At 39.0% G+C, this 17,853-nt stretch overlaps 1 protein-coding gene across 6 annotated transcripts in view; it reads left to right on the plus strand.

The window, feature by feature from the left end:
* The window catches only part of GAS2 (growth arrest specific 2), a 98,234-nt gene that overhangs the window by 2,576 nt on the left and 77,805 nt on the right, over positions 1–17,853 (plus strand). For 3 of the 6 annotated variants that reach the window (XM_055722591.1, XM_055722587.1, XM_055722588.1), the window contains exons 2-3: positions 7,502–7,670; positions 15,743–15,867. In XM_055722591.1, coding sequence (XP_055578566.1) covers positions 7,529–7,670; positions 15,743–15,867 — 267 coding nt within the window. In that variant the 5' untranslated portion in view covers positions 7,502–7,528. Of the gene's footprint in view, positions 1–7,229; positions 7,249–7,501; positions 7,671–15,742; positions 15,868–17,853 lie in introns of those variants that run through there. The other 3 variants (XM_055722589.1, XM_055722590.1, XM_005434535.3) reach the window with 2 other exon arrangements.

The raw sequence follows: 17,853 nt of genomic DNA on the forward strand, positions 1-17,853 counted from the left end.
CTCCAGTGCCCCTCCCCCTGCTCCTAACATGTACAGTATGCTCCAAGTTAATCTGGGAAAGCTCCAGAAACCTTGGGCTAAATTGGTTGTGGTATAGTTTATAAGGATAATAAAATAACTAGAAAAATTGCATTTCCTTACAAAATATGCTTGCTGCATTTGTGAGCTTATGTTTTATCTGCTTGTTTATGGTAGTGAGAAAAGTAAGGTTACACATATATGTATTTAGGATGATGTAGACAGTGACTTGTGTCTTACAGAAGGGAAAGCTCTGCAGCAGCTCTTGAAGAGGAGCTATGCGATGTAGTAGCAGAATCACTTTAAAACTGACTCTGCTTGCTTTTACGTTTGTAAAAGGACACAGTGAGAGTGATTACTATTCTGTAGTAAACTGGAAATTGCAGGTGGTAAAGATCGACTGAGTAACATCTATCAGTGAGTGACAGGTCTCTGTGCTTTTCCCTACTGCTTCTTTTAGTCCATTTCAAGGATTTCAAGTGGGGGAGCTTTTAACTTTTCACTTAGGGAAATTATTCCACTGTCTAGCAGATCTCACCATAGGGAACAGTTTCCTAACATTAAAAATATCAATTACAGAAGCTGTTAGTTACCTCTGTGGCTCTCAAAGGAAGGCATTCATGTATCTTCCCCCCTGCCCTTTCTGCATATATGTGTGTGTATACACATAGGTATGTATATGGGTGAGAGGGTGGAAAAGCAAGAGCAGCCTTTAGTTTGTGGACTGATGATCTACTCTCCAAATGTGAAAAATATGCCAACATTGAGACAGAAAAACTGAAACAGTTCTCAAGTGTGAACGCCTTTATGCTTGGATGTGCTGCATGTGTAAAACTGGCACTTGTTTATGTGAAAGCGGTGACTGCAACTGTGGGTCCCAAATCGTGGGCAGCCTCGTTTCTGCTTGCACAAATGTGCGCTGCAACTTCATCTGTTTATGAACATGGAATCTCTTTATTTAAGCCTCTTTTGTACCCAGCTTGCAGTTACAGTAAGTGCATGCTTCACACAGTCCACTTAAGCACTAGTAAAGTTTCAAAAGTTCTGTTCTTTTCCATCTGTTTGAGGTGATTAGAACTAGCAGGGAGATCCAGCAGAAACCCTTGCCAGATACTCATGAGCTCTGTTCTGGCTTTTGATCGCCTGTCTCCTCTCTTTCCAGGATGGCAGCTTTCCAATAGCATTACCTTCTCTCTAAGACAGCAGGAGATTGTCTGCAGTTATAGCCGATACCCCTCTGTCAAAGCCAATGTGCAGTCTAGTGCTCAAGTTCCAGTTCCTTCAGAGAAAAACTGTTGCTGCTCTTGTCTAGGTTGCTGTCTGCTTTCTCAGCCACTGACTGTAAAGCTATTGCACAGTTGCATGCATGATGTTTTGTTTCTTCTACAACTGATAGCTACTGCGCTTCCTCAATCATATTACAACAGACCTTATTTCACAAACTTAAAGCCTGCAAATATAATTCTATGAAGACTTTTAAATTGCTTCTTTGAACCCAGCGTCCGAGTAGAGTCATGCCATCTCCTGTTCCAGTTGTTCCAGCTTTGTCGAGTTACTAGGCCACTGAATTGGCGTATGTGCCAATCTTTGGTCCTGGATAAGTCTGGTTTAGCTGTCAACTAAACAGAGCCAGTCGATTGGCTTGCCTGCTAGGTGGTAGTGCCGGGGTGGGCCAAAACAACATCTGTGGCACAGTGTCTCAGTCACGCTGGTATGGTGCAACGGGCACATCATGTAGGGCCTTTGCGTAGGGCCTTTGCATCAGAGATGATTGGATCGATCTCTATACAGAGTTCTACATTTGCTTTATGACTTATTTCTGCCTTCCCCCCCCCCCCCCCCCCCCCCCCCCCCCCCGGTGTAACTTGTAAAATCTTTTTATTCTTTTCTAACTGAATAGAGATACAAAGAAAAATGCTTGTTTTGCTGGATACTTAATTTCTATGCTAATGCTTAAACCAAGTCGTAAAGATCAAGTGGTTCGGCAAGACTTCATCCCTCACCTGGAAGATTTGTGCCTACTAGGAAGTGAAAAGGAGTGATTCAAGCTTCCTTTTGTTTGGGGACTAATGCGCATGTTGCAATTAGGAACCAGGCTGAGGCAACAGTGAAACTCACTCAATACAGAGAGCACACCATGTAGCCAGCAGCTACTTAGTGTAAGCCATTATGTGTGTATGATGCAGATAGATGGGTAATTTGGAGTAAAAACTTATTGTGTTGTATGATTAACTCACAGCATGGACAACATGTATTTTCTCTGTATGTATATCTATGCATACATGCACACATATATATACATTTTCACTATGCAGAATAATTCCCCCCCCCCCCCCCCAATTGTACAGTTGAAGAGTACTATTATTACCACAATTTTGCAGGTAAGGAAAGTGGTTGGAATAGGAAATGTAAGTGAATCCAGGGATCTGCAACGGTGAGTGCCTAACTGTGCAGCCAATTTTACTTTTTGAATTAAACAGTCTTTGCCTCCTGTGTGTTTTGAGTAGAGTGTATCATTCTTGAATCCTTTTGTTCTACCGGTTAACCCCAACAAAAGCCAGTGGAATTACAGAAGATTACTCATTTGATTCTCATTGCTTTGACTTGATGATCACTGACAATAATCAGCAGATAGTGTAAGTTACACTGCTGGCAAAATACAGTGAGCTGCAATACACAGAAAACTAAATGTACTACTGTAAAGCAAAATAAAAACTTCACTGTGTGGTAGAAGCAACTGGAGCGAAGTATAACCTTTCAGTGTGTTGAATCTGTTACATGTCACTGGGTGTACTGTAAACTATCCCACACTGAATTCTTCAGCTAGACAATAAGTCTTAAGAATTTGAGATGTCCTCCTCTTATTGACAGAGGTGGAAAAAAAGGCTATGCTGCATAAATATAACGTGTAACAAAACAGAATGAAGAGTAGTTGAAGACCTTTCCTTGTCTGCTTTCAGAATAGTAGGGGGAAGAAGTTGCTTTTTGAGGAACAAAGCAGTTAAGAGGTGAGTTTTGAAAAATGCTTCTACATATCACATCAGCCTCAACAGTTCATAAAGAAGTGTTACATTCTGTAAAATATTTGATGTGTTTGTGTTGGCTAGTATTGGAGAGCTGTATATATGACTATTTGATGTTGTTGTTAGAAAGTAGTGAGATTAGGAAAACCAATATTTTTTGGCTACTTTGTTCACACCTTATGTCTGCCAAAACAAAAGATGAAGTAGTTGTTGGAGCCCAAGAGGCTTGCCTCAGCTTTGGTGATCTATCCTTGCGTGCTACTGTCTACCTCTGTGGCAAGTTGGTCCATTTCTTTGACCAGACTGCTCACTATTAAATTGCCCATCAACTTTTCTCCAGTTCACAAGAAAACAAATATGTTAAGATGTTTTAAGGAGGTGTTGTGGTGGTACCCGAGTGAGTTCAAGAGCCTGGCCTTGGCTGCAGATAGAGTCTTCAAAGGGGTCTTGAAGGAGCTCAGGACCCCCTGCTGTCACCTTCACCTGACTCACTCAGTTGAGTGGCTTCACATATCCTAGCTAGCATGTGATGAAGTTTTAATAGTTAATGTATGGGCTATTACAGTTGATGAAGCAGATGAACATTTTAATGGAGCACTTAAGTATTGTGGAGGCTTAAGTTAAACTTAGTTCTAAGTTCAGTAGTAATCAGTGTTTGCATAAAGAATAATTAAGGGTCTGATAGGTTCTGATGCTTGCAGTTTGATAACTGACCCACAATATCACTTGTGACCACACAGAATATGTGACAAGAGTTACAAGGGACAAATTGCACTTTGCTCCTTGAAGGCTGATTTTTATTTACTTTAAAAATCCAAAGTAGGAGTTTTGTTGTTTTGATTCTAACAAGAAGGTATTTTATTGAAGGATATGGTAGGCTTTCAGACAAGTAGCTGGAAGGGGAAAATTCATTTCTTTCAGAAATGGAATTAAGGAAAACTTACACAGAGGTAAGGTCGGTTTGTGATTCATCTGTGATTCTTCAGGGTTCTTCTCAGTGGATACTCTTCATTAGTGTTCCTTGCTTTGCTTGCCTGCTTTCATGTATTGACATTATTGTGAATTCAGGGCCACTACGTCAAGCAGAACTAGTCCCAGTACAGAGATGCCTGAATCATTTTCAGCTTCTAGAGGATTTTGTCATCTGCCTTTTGTCATCTCTCCTAGTTTCCTGCCCTGAGAACCCATGTCCCATTAAAACAACCTTAAACTCAGAATACCCTTCTTGTCTCTGGATCTTCTCTCTTCTTACTACCACAGTGACTATGAAGCTCAAGCACCCGAGACTCCTCTGAAATCAGAGCTTTTTGTTCTCCTGCTTTTCTTCCTTCAGTGAGTCTCAAAAGTTTCTTGAGACCTTTACACAGCCTGGTTGCTGGGTTTTATGAAATCAGAGGTAGGTCAGCATGAGATAGATTTGAAGACTGCCCTGTATTTTAGAGACAAACTGAAGTAACATCTCAAATTCCATGCTCTGCATCTCTGCAGAGGTCAGCCTGAAGCATAAACAGACTGCAGTGCTTGTTTTACAGGCTGATGGCAAAACCCAAACTGCCTCCATGTAGCTGCTCCAGAATCCTTCCCTGTCTTTTTTTCTAGTCTTAAAGAATTGCAGCTTTCAGACCTTAGAATTACTTCAGCCCCACCAGTGGCAACAGCCTGTATTGTATCTGGCTGTCTGTCAGGTATATTATCATGATGTTGGTTATTAATTAGCTCCAGATTTCACAGGGTACTTATGCATGGTCTTGCAAGTGATAAGGTAGGTGGACCTTTCATGAGATGAAGGAAAAGGATCTTGCCTCTATAGTTTTCTTCTTAAGACAGTCCAACTCGGCATGTGTGTCATGTGTTATACTCCTAGCAGGGCAGACCCTGCCTCAGGTTCCATGATGAATATTGCTGTGTGCATCCTTGAAATATAATATTTTAGAATAATTTAGGTTGGAAGGGACCTCCAGGAGTCACAGAGTTTAGCCCTCTCCTCAAAGTATATAGGAACTGGGAAATTGTTTCCAGTGAAGAGGTGCAGTGTCTTACTGGCTCCTTTAGTACAATGATGCTTCTTTTTTTCAGGTGTATTTTCCTATCTGTATGTCAAAAGAAACAAATTGCAGGAGTTTGTTTCCTAAACATTTAGACACGTAGGTGTTAATAAACTGAAGAAATTGTGCCAAAAATGAGGTGTTTTTATTTGGCTGTATTTGTGTATTGTATATGAAGTGAACATTCAGGAATGAGAAAAAATTTTAATTACTTTTTACTGATAACATTTCAGAGGTGATTCAAGAGAATAAACTAGTTTCAGTTCTGGTTCTCACAGTATCAATGGAGTTTGTAGACTCCAGAAGTCAGTAAAAAGAAATTATTTTAAGACTTTTTTTTTTTTTTTTTTCTGGAAAGAAAGTATATGGCAGAAGTATTTACACTTGTCTTCAAAGGTTATATGGGAAAAATCAAGGTGGTGCCAGTTACTCATCTTGCCTCTGTGTCCATCCAAAATGAAGCAGTGATTTGAAGCACTAAATTGTGTAGTCCTGAGTGACAAAGAACAACTTTAAATATACGGTCATCATAGTTTGTTAGCTGTTAGTATCATCTAGTCTGAAGGAATCTGAGAGTGATTTTCTGCAGAGCTAACAGGCTGAATCTTATCCCTCCGCTCCCTTGCACCCCACCCCAAATGAGCAGGTATGATTTGCATTTAACCAGGAAACCATAAATCCAAGCGGACATTTTTACACAGTCAGTTTTCAGAGTGGAGCTTTGCTTAAATTATATACCTCAGTCTGCCTTAAACTCTGCTTTCAAAGGAACTTTGATGTATATGGTATTTTTGTTAGAAAAAACTTAAAATCTACTGATAATTCAAAATGTGTATTTATACAGGGGAATAAAGACTTTGTAATGTTTATTTCGCCCCCTACCCAACTGAGAAAATTGTCTAATTTCAGTAAGGAATATCTTCATAGTGAAAGTTGCATCTATCTCAAGGGCAAGCCAGGCTTCAAGATTTGGGGTGAGGTACCCTCAACAAGAGCTTAAGTAGAGGTTGTTGTGAACAAGTAGTGTAGTTAACCAGGGTATGGTTTAAAAATGCTGGAGTATTTTAATGTAAGCATTAAAATACGCCACATAGCATTTCATGTATTTGGAAATGTCGGTTACAACACAGTTTTATGGAAAGGCGTTTGCTTTTTACATTCAGTAAACGTTTTCCTTCTTTTGGCAAAATAATTATTTTCAGTATTGTTATTCCAGGCCCCAATGAAATAGTATAATAAATGTTCTTTTTTGTTGTTGTTTTTGAAGTCGCAGATACCTCTTACCTGACTCCAAAGGTATGCAAAGGGCAGACAGAAGCTATTTGCAGAGTATCATAAGCTGAAGCCAGCTGAGTTGTGCAATCACAGTGGGCACAGATCAGCCAGGTGACAGTAGGCAAAGAACTAGTCCTTGTGGACCTCCCACCCCCATTAATGTCTGTCTAGTGCCACCTGTTTAACACCTTGTGACTGCTAGCTGGTGGGACTGGGCTTTCAGCAGGCTACAGCCTACCAGGCAAGGCACTATCTCAGGTCACTGCTCTGAGCATCAGGGTCCAGGTCTGAGTTTCTTTTTAGAGAGAAAAATAACCTTGTTCCCTTAGCACGCTTCTGCCGCAGGTGAGGGAATTAGTCTTTCAGGAGCAGAGGTACAGGTCCAGTGGGTCTAATGTCTCTGGCTGCTGCAAGCCTTGCAACACCTAACTAATATTTATCGCATGACGTAATGCCTTACCTGGAAGTGAAGTTTCAGTAAGTTGTCAGTGAAGCCGAGGAGCACATGTATAAAAAGTGGAAGTGAGAGGCATGGGTGGCCAGCACTAGCTGTTGTGCTGCTTTCTGATGGAATTACGCTGTTCACTAACTGTCTTTGGTGTGGGGTTTGTTTTTCAATTCTTCTGAAGCTGTGGAACAGACTGATTCCTTTTGGTTACAGCATTTGTTAATTGTTAATAACTTTGCTGTAGTAGTGTAACTCAGTTGTTCCCATGTTTTTGTTGGGTCTGATCCAAAAAGTCTCTGAAGCTTTCCATTTATTTTGAATGGATATTGGATCAGGCACCATAGTGAGTTGTTAGCTTTGTGTAAAATGTTTATTTTGATTTGACTTTAATCATTCCTTGCAGACTATTTGGTTATGTCTTGGCAACGTGTGTAGCTTGGTGAGTACAAATGAAGTTGATGTTTATCTGTGTGGTTTAATCACTTGCCATGTGATAGATTAACAAAACAAAACTTCAGTCATCGGTATTGTATTTATGTGTTAGATCCACATCTGTCTGTCTGATATCTAATTTCTTAGAATTATAGCTACTGTTACAGAGTACAATTCTAAAAACAGAACCCACAAAACTTTAGTTGGTATAATAAAGTACTTTCCCCCCCCCCCTTCTTTTTTTTTTTCTTTAATATAAGAAAACAGGTACAGCAAGTGGATAAGCAATGTGCACTGCTCTGAGCCCGAAGGCACGTGGCCCTGGCCTCTCAGATATGCATCAATACAGTCAGTGGCTTGCAAGTCGACATGAGGCCAACTTGTTGCCAATGAAAGAGGATTTGGCCCTGTGGCTCACAAACCTACTGGGTAAGATACAATAAGGTGGAATGCGGATACTGGGCAGTAAGAGAACTCTACATCCTGTTAACTGGGAAGTCAGTCCTTCACACTGTTGCATTTCAAAAATAAATGTAGTTCGGATGAGGTAGCTACCTCCACACAGTACAACTGTTAACAAGCTAAAAAAAAAAAATAATAAAGCTGATGAGTTATTTACCTCCACGGTGTTTCTGTGAGTAGCATAACAGAACTGTATTATTAATTTCATCTTTATTTTTCCTCAAATTTCCTTTCAAATGTTCTTTTGCACGTGTTTTCTGTATTAATATCATTAAGCTGAAGGGTGCTAACTACTGCCATCACCATCTTCCATTTTTTTTGGTAGGCCTCCTAAAGAGTATGGGTGTACTGATTGTATTGAACAGAAAGAGCCATTAAATAGTTCTTTGCTGACCAAGCAGTCCAGTGATTGATAACTGCAGCCCAAGGCAATGCATGCTAAGACTTGTGGAAGCTTGTGTGTAGAGGGGTCTGACCTAGTGGCTGCAGCTGGGACCTGGGTATTTACTGGTTGCAGCTGTACATTGTAGTGTGTGAAGCCAAATGATGAAAGAGGATGCAAAAGCCAAGAAAAAAATCAGGTACACATGAGGAGAAGCAAATGAGAATATGTCCCTGGCAGGAAGGAGAGAGACAGCTCTTTGGGATATACGACTCATTCAAGAAGGTGGAATTTAACAGCTATGAGCCTGGAAATAGCTTGTTGTTTGTTAGAACGTTCAGGGGAAAGTGGCTTTTGTGTGATGACTTGCACAATACCCTATCCTAAGGGAAACGTGCCAGCAGTTCCTCTCATTTGAACAAAGAGGAGAAAATATTTCAGAGGAGATGATGTTTACATGAAGCTTTCTTTGACGTTATTTTGGAGGAGAGGTTGGATGAGCATTTTTAAACTATTGTGTATGGTTTTGGGGGTTTTTGGTTTTGTGGTTTTTTTTGTTTGTTTGTTTTTTTGCTGGTTTTTATAGTGTGGTGTGTTTTGTTTTTTTTTTTCCTTGGAAGTCTGTTCTGGTGAGACATCGGCAGTGTCTTGTCTTGGCAAATGCCGTAGCTGAACCGCCTCAGTGATATACAATAATAGAGTATGCCTAGCACCTTTCATTGTATGTTCCACATGGCTGTATTTCCTCTTTTTAAGAGGAAGGGAAATATCACTATGTTATGAGAGGTGTAGTCAGTAAATACAGTGTTAGTAGAATGCAAGAACGTGGTATTTTGCAGGTAGGAGCTACCCTTCTTAGAGCTGGAATAGTTAATTCAGAACTTCAGTAGTGGACTTGTTTTAAATTACGTCTTTGTGTGGTACTTGCATTTAAATTAATGAGTTTTGAGGATGAAATTGTCTAGGCAATGCCAGAACAAAATCTAGAAATCCTGACTTTCGTTCCAATTGCCACAAGACAGCAATCCAAAAGGCTGTTTTTTGAATTAGAAAAACCACATTCCATTAAGGTTTTAATGTATTGTTTAAACGATTTAGACAATGAAGTTTTAGTGAACCATGCTAAAACAAATAGAAGCTTGTTTGCAGTTCATAACAGAGTTCTCACAGTGACATGTTTAGGAATGGGGTCACTTTTTTTAGCAAGAAAGTAGCAACCAGCAGGAGGTTCCGAAGTGCCAACTATAATTAAAAATCTGATTTTTCATATGGAAACGAAATTTGGCACTGCAGAACTAAATGGGCACAACCTTCTCTTAATTAAGCAGCATACAGAGTTCATTCGCTTAATGCGTTCTCCTGCACCTTCTCCCACCAAGCCCTTCTTTTCTCAGAGTTTGTCCTGAAGAACTGAAATTATAGCGATTTGTTAAAATGCTTTGAATTCCTGTATAGACATTGTTATTCAAATTAATAATTCAATTAGGTTAAAATTCATATTCAAAATAAATTAAGTGTAACTGAATTAAAGTAATTAATATTCATATAGATATATTAACTCAGAATTTAAATTTGGTTTAATTACTGTATAATTTAGGTTAACTATAATGAGAGGAAGGACGCATGAGCACGTTGCTGTACGATAAAATAGGTACAAATTTATAGCATGCCATTGCCTAGTGGTAAAAACTTGTTTATACTCTGTCGCTTTCAAGCATTCAAAAGGATAAAATGATAAAGAAGATTTTGGTTTGTTCTGGTTTTTATTTCCTCCGTGGGAGAAATAATGTAATTTGCGTTAATGGTCAGTAGATTTTTCACATGCATGGATATGCAGGTAATATTCTGTGTATCCACACCCTAGTTTGCTCTGCACTGTAACTTGTGTGGCCTCAATGTGTCTTTATGCCAGTTTTAATGCAGTAGGATTTCTCAGTTCATAAAGAAAATGAATAGACATTTCAATTAGTCTTTGCCATGTTGATTCACGTTTCATCTCTATTTGGTTCAGTCATTGGTACTGTGACTCAACAAGGACACATAATCTTTTCAAATAAATGTAGATTAAAAAAAAAAAGTACTTTAGGCAGGAGTAGGGCTGAACCTCTGAGGTAGTTTGATCAGTTGGTGGTATTTTTGGAAATTTTTGTGGAGAGGCAAATAGGTTCTACATAGTGTTTCTGGAAGCTAAAATGGTGACAGTTTTGCAGCAGCAAAGCCTGGTGTGGATTTGAAATTGCAAACTGGAAAACGCTAGAAGGATATTGCACTTAACGATACAAATGCAAGGTTTTGCTATTGGATGGAAATTATGCATAGCTGGAATTTGATCTAGCCTGAGTGATAAACTGGAAGACTGAGATACATGGCGCAGCTCAAAAATAACACTGTAAGAATTCTTAACCCTGAGACTTTGGATGTTTTATTTTCATTTAGCATGGACACTGTTGTGGATTTATTTAGTAATTGTTAGTACTTTTGTACACATTTTGCTAATTATTTTTGGAACCATGTCAGAGAAACTCAGAGCTTCTGAGAGGATCGTTTGTCATTAAAGCTCCATTGCTGAATAGATTTTAGCTGTCTGTACTCTGGGGGCTGGAAAAAGGACATTGCAGTTGAAATCAATGTGTCAGATGGGATTAACTCATGCAATATTGTACATTACGGTGTTCTCAAAGCAGGGCATGCCAGTGTTGCAGGGCTTGGGGTTTGCAGGCTGGGGAAGAAGACTGGAGCTGTGGATGTTGTGCCTCTTAATTTCCTTTCCCTTTGCTGAGAGCTGGTGGCTCAGTAGAGAGATTCTTGCAGTGACAAAGTTATGGAGATGTGTCTACCCAACCATCTTGAAAATCATGATTATCTCTCAGCCTTGTTTTTATTAGGTTTAGAGCTTGTGAAGCGCTTGGCATTGCTTTCACTGCTGACACAGTCCAAATCTGTTACACGATCTAAATATTGATTAGAATGCTCTTGTGGATACTGAAAACTACTGTTCCACCTTGAGCAAGCTTCATGTGGGAATTAACACAGTTGGGCCATGGTAATCTAGCAGAGGCAAGATGGTAATTTGAAAGCAAACTGGGTTGGTTTGCCTGCTGTACTCTCCGGTACTGTCTTGTTTTGTCTTGTGTGTCTGCAGAAGTGAAAGGGCTGACATCAGGGGCAGTGAGCCTCATCACCAGTCTGTAGTTGGGGACAGGTACAGAGGAATAGTTTCTGTTTCCCCTTTGGCTGTTGTGTAGAGCTCTGATAGTTTTTCCCATTCCCAGAGTCCATTTACCAGCTGCAGAGGGTTATATTGTCAGTTAATCCATCCAGTTTCATTTAGCACATGGGACCATGAAACAGACCTGTACGATGCGCTCTGGGCACATGCCTGGCCTCCAAGGTTTCAGTACTGAGGCCTCTTCCTTGGAGACCTTTCTGGGCTTCAGGACCTCATAGGTAATGCTGAGGAATTGGACATGTAAATGTTGGATGTTGTATGAGGCATATAAAGGTTGCTTGCGTGCAAAGTGAAGTCGGCATGGAGAAAAGGAACAGAGAGGTGAGGATGCTGGGAGAGGCACTGAGCTGTAGACCAGGCTTGGAATTTAAAGGTGTGTTGAAGGAGGCAGAAAGTTTGGAGTATAAAGCATGCTAAGTCTTCTGCAAGAAAACTGTCTTTTGATTCTTAATAAAAGCAAAACCAACTTCATCTCGGTGATCTTGCTTGGTGTTTTTATCTTAAGAGGATGCTGTAGCAGTACCTTAATTTTCAACATTGGCAGGTTCAGCTCAAGGCAGTGGGAAATGCAGGTTTTGAATATCTGAATGTCAAGACATATCATAATACTGATACTGCATCAGTGCCAGCAGAACTACTACAAGTTTATTTAGTTGAGTAACTTTACAATTTTCTTGAATATCAACATGCCTTAGGGATTGTTTATATGTCCCATTTCAGGTAATGCTGCAGTGCTATCAAGACTGTTCCTCCTGCTGTCAGCTATTGTACGAAACAGAGTAGCGTTGTCAGAAGAGAACCAGTTTTGCATGTGCATAAAATTATTTGCCTTTGTTTTCTTTATTTTTATTGTTTTCTGCTATGTTGGGTTCAAATGCCACAGAATTGAGAGGGTCAGGAGGAGCTGTTCCACTGATCTTCAGTATCGTAGAAGCTCTTCCTACCAATGCGTTTCAGAGATTCACCCAAGTGAAACATTACTATTTGTAAACTACTGGTTTTGTCTTACCACGGAAGCATAGGATTGAAAAAGTCAATCAGCTAGTTGTGAGGCTGGAGTCAGTGTCTTGCATTATAGCTGTTAAACTAAGGTATTACACCAACCGACTAGATTTTGGTATTTTGTTCTAGTCTTTGAGTCCCTCCACCTTCTTCTGAAAGCTCTGGTTGTCTGAGATGGCCCTTAGGGAATGTTTGATTTTCGACCTCTTGGGCACACGCCTTTGGCGTGGGCTCTTCTTAGTTATTCTTTCACAGACCTCCCAGTCTGGTTGCATTAGGACCCCCAGGACTGGGTGGCCTTACAGATAGCTGCCCACTGTTTCCAAGTGGTAGGTGTTCAGGTGTAACAGTTCGTCTTTTTACAGGGGCATCTGGTGATTGCGGTAAAAGAGAGGGTAAGCAGTGCTTGCAAAGTTCGAGAAAGCTTTCATATTCCTGGCTATGTTGTTTTTTTTTTGGTTTTTTTTTTATACTTTCAGTATTGTTTTTTTATTATACTTAATGTTATTACCATTCTGTAAAAACATTGCAACTGCTTTCTTGTAATTATAGGGGGAGTTATACATTTTTAATGGAGTTTAATGTTTTTTCCATACAAACATATAGAGCCATTTTATTCCTCAGGCTATGAACATTACTCTGATTTGAATCAATACATTTCAACTGTTAAATATGTCAGAGTGTCTGTTTTAGCAAAGAAATGCCACCTTTTGGAGCCATAAAATACAGTGAATTGAAAGCTGACACCTAATATATTTTTCATTGGATACAGATGTTCAATGCAAAACTCATTCTTTCAGCTTTCATAAAAGGGGACAGAACTAAAATCCTCCAGCTTAGCATACAATGTGCAGTGACCAAACTGCTAATGCAATTCAGCATTTATAATAGTATAAAAGTATTGTTAAATAGCAGAAGAAGCTAGAAGAATTTTCCCATGTCTGTGTAAAGAGAAAATACGTCTAAAGAGGTTGTAGGTTTGTTAATGCTTGACCAGTGAAATAATAAACTTGCAGATTGTAGGACAGAAAAGTTACGTAGAATGTGGTTTTTTTTTTTTTAACTGTGTGAAAAAATTACGCTTTCCAAAATAAAATAAAAATATTGAGTAGGTTCAAAACATTTGAAATAAAGGTTGTTTGTGTTTTTTTAGAAGAAAATGAGTCTGTTTTGAATGGCAATACTCTATATTAGAGTACCTATAACATAGACAGTTTTCAAATCTAGCTTTATACCTCTTGCCAAAAACGCTGATGGGTCAAATGGGAGAAATATTTAGCCTGGAATGGTGATGAAGGCTTTTGAGGTGCAGCGATGTTAGATTTTTGTGTCTGTGGGCTATTGTATTTTTGGTCTAGCTTCAGCTGAGCTGGGGGCCCTGCTAAAATGTTGTCAGTTATGCACAGGCTACCAATGAACGTCTGCAGAGCTGCTACTGCTGTTCTGCCGGGAGAAGTCATGTCGCTCTACAGGAGCTATGAAGTGGGCTGTGTGACAGAGGGGATAAAGGGGGAATAAAAAGGGGAAAAAAACTTCACAGTAAACATATATTTCTGAAGTAAAATGTGTTAGAAAAAACAAGTTTAACTTCAACCAAAAATATGTCTACTGTTGTATCTGAAGATGATTTGCTGCAAAGGCCCTTATGTCTTTGATTTTAACTGACCAAGCTGAAAAGACTGATAGTATTTTGCCCAAAGGATGTGAAGTTTTCAGGGAAGGACCTAGAGAAATCAGCTTTCCTTTAACAGTTCTGTGATCATATTTATATGATTTTATAATGCTACTATCTTCAGTGCTGTACGTCATATTGGCTGTCAGATTACAACGTACCAGCAATATACTGCAGGAGTAAAATATCAATTTTTGATCATCTATTTTTTTACTATTGAATGTTAGTTTTCTCCTCTTTTCTGAGTGAAAAGATGTAGCAAAGCTTTACTTCTTTTTTGTAAACCTGCTTTTCCTATGTTTTTTTGACCAAAATGATGTTATGAGCCTGTAACATTTTCAGCTTCTAGATATCTCATGGAAAATAGATTTCCCCAAACTAGAAAAACAAAAAAAACCCCTCGTTTAGTCAGGGAGCTGCTTGTTGGTCAAAAATCTGTTGACAGCCCCCCCCCAACCGGCAGCGAGCAGACTGCTAGCCATTGTCCTGCTTGCAAACAAGCTGGTTTTGAGAAGCAGGAGTGGATCTGGATGGGATGAGGAACCACGCTCACTTCAGTTTAAGGGTTTTTTATTATTTTTTTTAGCAGAGTAGACTATTTTTACTGGTGATCACTGTGCAATAGCCTGTGAAAAATGAATTGATAGTGTTATTCCTGTTCCCAAATGACATATGTAAATATCACCAAGAAGAAATAAACCCTGTCTTAATAGGAAGAGCAAGAATTATGCCTTGATGCTCTCTTGATATTTGTAGGAGTTAAGAGGGCTAAAAAATACAGCTGGTATTTTTTGGTCGAAAAAAAAGTGTCCAAACAGAAGGCAAATTTTCCAGCAGAAATGTGAAAATTGAAAACCTTTGATAAGAAACAGGAATGTTTTTACCGGGAAATGATGTTAAGATCCTGGACGTTTCATCCAGGCTGGTAAATGATTCCCTTCTCATCTGGCCAGTCCAGCCTTGTCAGAATGCACATCTTGTCATGGGACTCTTGTCATCTCCTCCACCAGGAGCAATTATGGTGTAACGGAAGGTCATCTGGTCTGCTGTAACCAGGGAGGACAATCTGTGGCAACTGAAGGACAGCGTCATCTGGCATGATAATAATTGATATATTTTGAAATCAGAGTATTTAGGCTTTGTACTTTGGGTGAAAATGTTAATGTGTGTCAAGTGTTATATAACGTGAAATGTCTCTGTCTCTCCTTTTTTTTAAAATGTACTCGAGTTCTGAAAAAGCTCTTTTAAAGGAGTGTTGCCATCACAAGTATTATGTTGTCAATTTTTTGCGAACTGAAGTCTTAAAGTCTTTTTTAAAAAATACAGTCCTTCTTGACATGGTTTTGTACTTTTCTTACAATATCAACTGCAGTAGCGTTAGCAGCTCTTAATCTATAGCTACCCGTGCACACTGGTGTAAAGCAATTGTCTCCTGTACTCTGGTTTTAAAAACACGATGTTAAAAGCACTGGGATTTCATGAGTAAAATGAGGTATGTGGAGTCTGATATGCTAGAGTTGTTTTTCAAATAGCACGTGCCTTCCCAAAGAAAGCATGTTATTTTTGTATAATTTTCTGTATATCTACCAGGAAAGTAGTAGTGAGGTTATTGGCTAAATATTTGAAATAATGCAAGTTTTATAGTTAAAGCATATTTCAAATTGTTAAGATTTCTATTTCTTTCTCTTTTTACACATGTGCAGTCTATACTATTGCATGCTTTCTGCCATGTTAACTTTCTGTTTGCTGTTCAGGTAGAGAAATAACAGCAGAAACCTTTATGGAGAAATTGGATAATGGTGCCTTACTTTGTCGGTTAGCTGAGACCCTGCAGGAGAAATTTAAAGAAAACAGCTTTGATGCAAACAAGCCTGGCAAAGTAAGTGTCCGTAAATGTTCTAGCATGCCTTATCAGTATCTGAGGTGTCTGACTGTTTTGGGACTGAAATTTTTTGTGCAATTAACAGATTTCATTTGTGGGAGCTCTGCAAATGGGCAGGCAGGTAATTGGTCTGCGTAGAAAAATTACAATACAAAATTGGGCGAATAAATACTTCAGGGGTGATGATAAAGGTAGCTATGAGAGGTGTTTACTCAAAAATGACTTGTAACATGTGGGGGATAAGACAAAACAAGCTCTAGCATTGTGATGTGGTAGCTAATGGAGAAAATGTGACCCTCGTATTTATTTGCAAGGAGAATATTAAGTAGCTGTGGGAGGTGCCATTTCTTCCATAAACGGTTCTAGCGAGACCAATAATCAAATTCTGTAGTTAGTTTTGGTGCTGTGAGTTTAAAGGTCCTGTTGGTGTACTGGAAGGGGCTCAGTAAAGAATTGAAAGAATGATGTGGAAAATCTGAACCTTCAGAAGATGCTGAAGAACTTTGTGAAGATAAGGTTAAGATCTTGCTTGCCTGCAACCTCCCTTTTATTTAAATTATTTTCGTAGGACAATCTTATTGGGAGAAATTCAAAGGTGTAGCAAGTTTCTTTCTGGGAGAATTTAAATGGCTGACATACTACTGCATTTACTGTGAAACTGCTTTTATTTTTGTTGAATTCAGATACGTCTTCCTTGAAAGCTAAAACAGGCAAATACACATCAAGTAAAAAAGAGCCCAAGAGCAGAAATAGCATAATGCATCTTCTATTCTTGACTTGTTTTCATTACTTGTCTGTAGCAGAAATTGAGGCATGGCATAACATTTGTCAGCAGTTCTGAGGACTGACAGCCTTGTGTCAGCTGCAGCTGTTTAAGTTGTTTTTCTTGGTTCCAAGCTCGTAATTGTGTTGCAGAAGAAAATGGACTAAGGCAGGTTTTATTTATTTATTTATTTTATTATTTTTGAACTTTCTGTGGGGGGTGTAGGGGGTGTTGTTTTTTGCTTGCTTTGGATTTTTCTTTCTAAAGAAAAAGGATGAGGTAGCTGGGAAGAAAGATAAGAACTAAAATAGAGCGGGAAGGAAGCCTTCCTTCACAAAGGAGGAAAAGCCAGCTGGAACTCATATTTTATATTTCAAATTATAAGCATCAGTACTGGATGACTTCCGATTTCCTCTTTATGATAAGGTCCAGCTTGTCTTCACCTAACTGGTGGCCTGTTAGCATCATGGTAGCTCCGAAGCTGAGAAAGCACTTCTGGCAGTCTTTTTGGCTAAGCCTAGGAACTGGCTGGGCAAAAAGAGGAGTTACTTGTTGTCTTGTTTTTTTCGCTTACCAAACAAGCAAGCAAAAGGTACCATTCTTGACAAAAATGACCAAAAGCTTCAGTGAATACGCAAAAGGTAAACTTGGTGACATTGTTCTAAAACATTCCCTTTTCATATCTTGCTCGGCTAGTGTACTAGAAAATGAATTAAATTATAAAATGTTAGTCTGTAAAAGAATGCTTTACAACTCAGAAAGCTATGTCTATTTAATATAAAAATCTCAAGAAAAATAATAGTCATAAATTCCATTACAAAGTCCTAGGGAATATTCAGAAATTCCAAGAATATGTTTTTGTTAGGTATCTAACTATTGCTTTGGGGGGTTTTGGTTGTTTTGTTGGTTTGGATTTTGGGTTGTTTTGTTTTGGGGTGTTTGTTTTTTTTTTTTTTTTTGTATCATCAGACTTTTGTCAGATGGTGGCTCATTTGAAGAGAGCTGCCATTTGGAAAGATGTCCCAGAAATGTGCCAATGTTTGGTACTTCTGGGTTTTGCCACTGAAAAGAGGTACGCCTCCTTTCTTTCATTAACGTCCTCAGCTGAGACTATGGCCTGCCTGACATCAGTTAGCCGAATCCCTTTTTTTGAACCTAAGTTACATTCAAAGCCAGTTAGACTTTTGTAATCCCGTGTGTTGTAATTAACTGAGGTTTCT

The sequence above is a fragment of the Falco cherrug genome, chromosome 10 (genome assembly GCF_023634085.1).
Source record: "Falco cherrug isolate bFalChe1 chromosome 10, bFalChe1.pri, whole genome shotgun sequence".
NCBI classification, from domain to species: Eukaryota; Metazoa; Chordata; class Aves; order Falconiformes; family Falconidae; genus Falco; species Falco cherrug.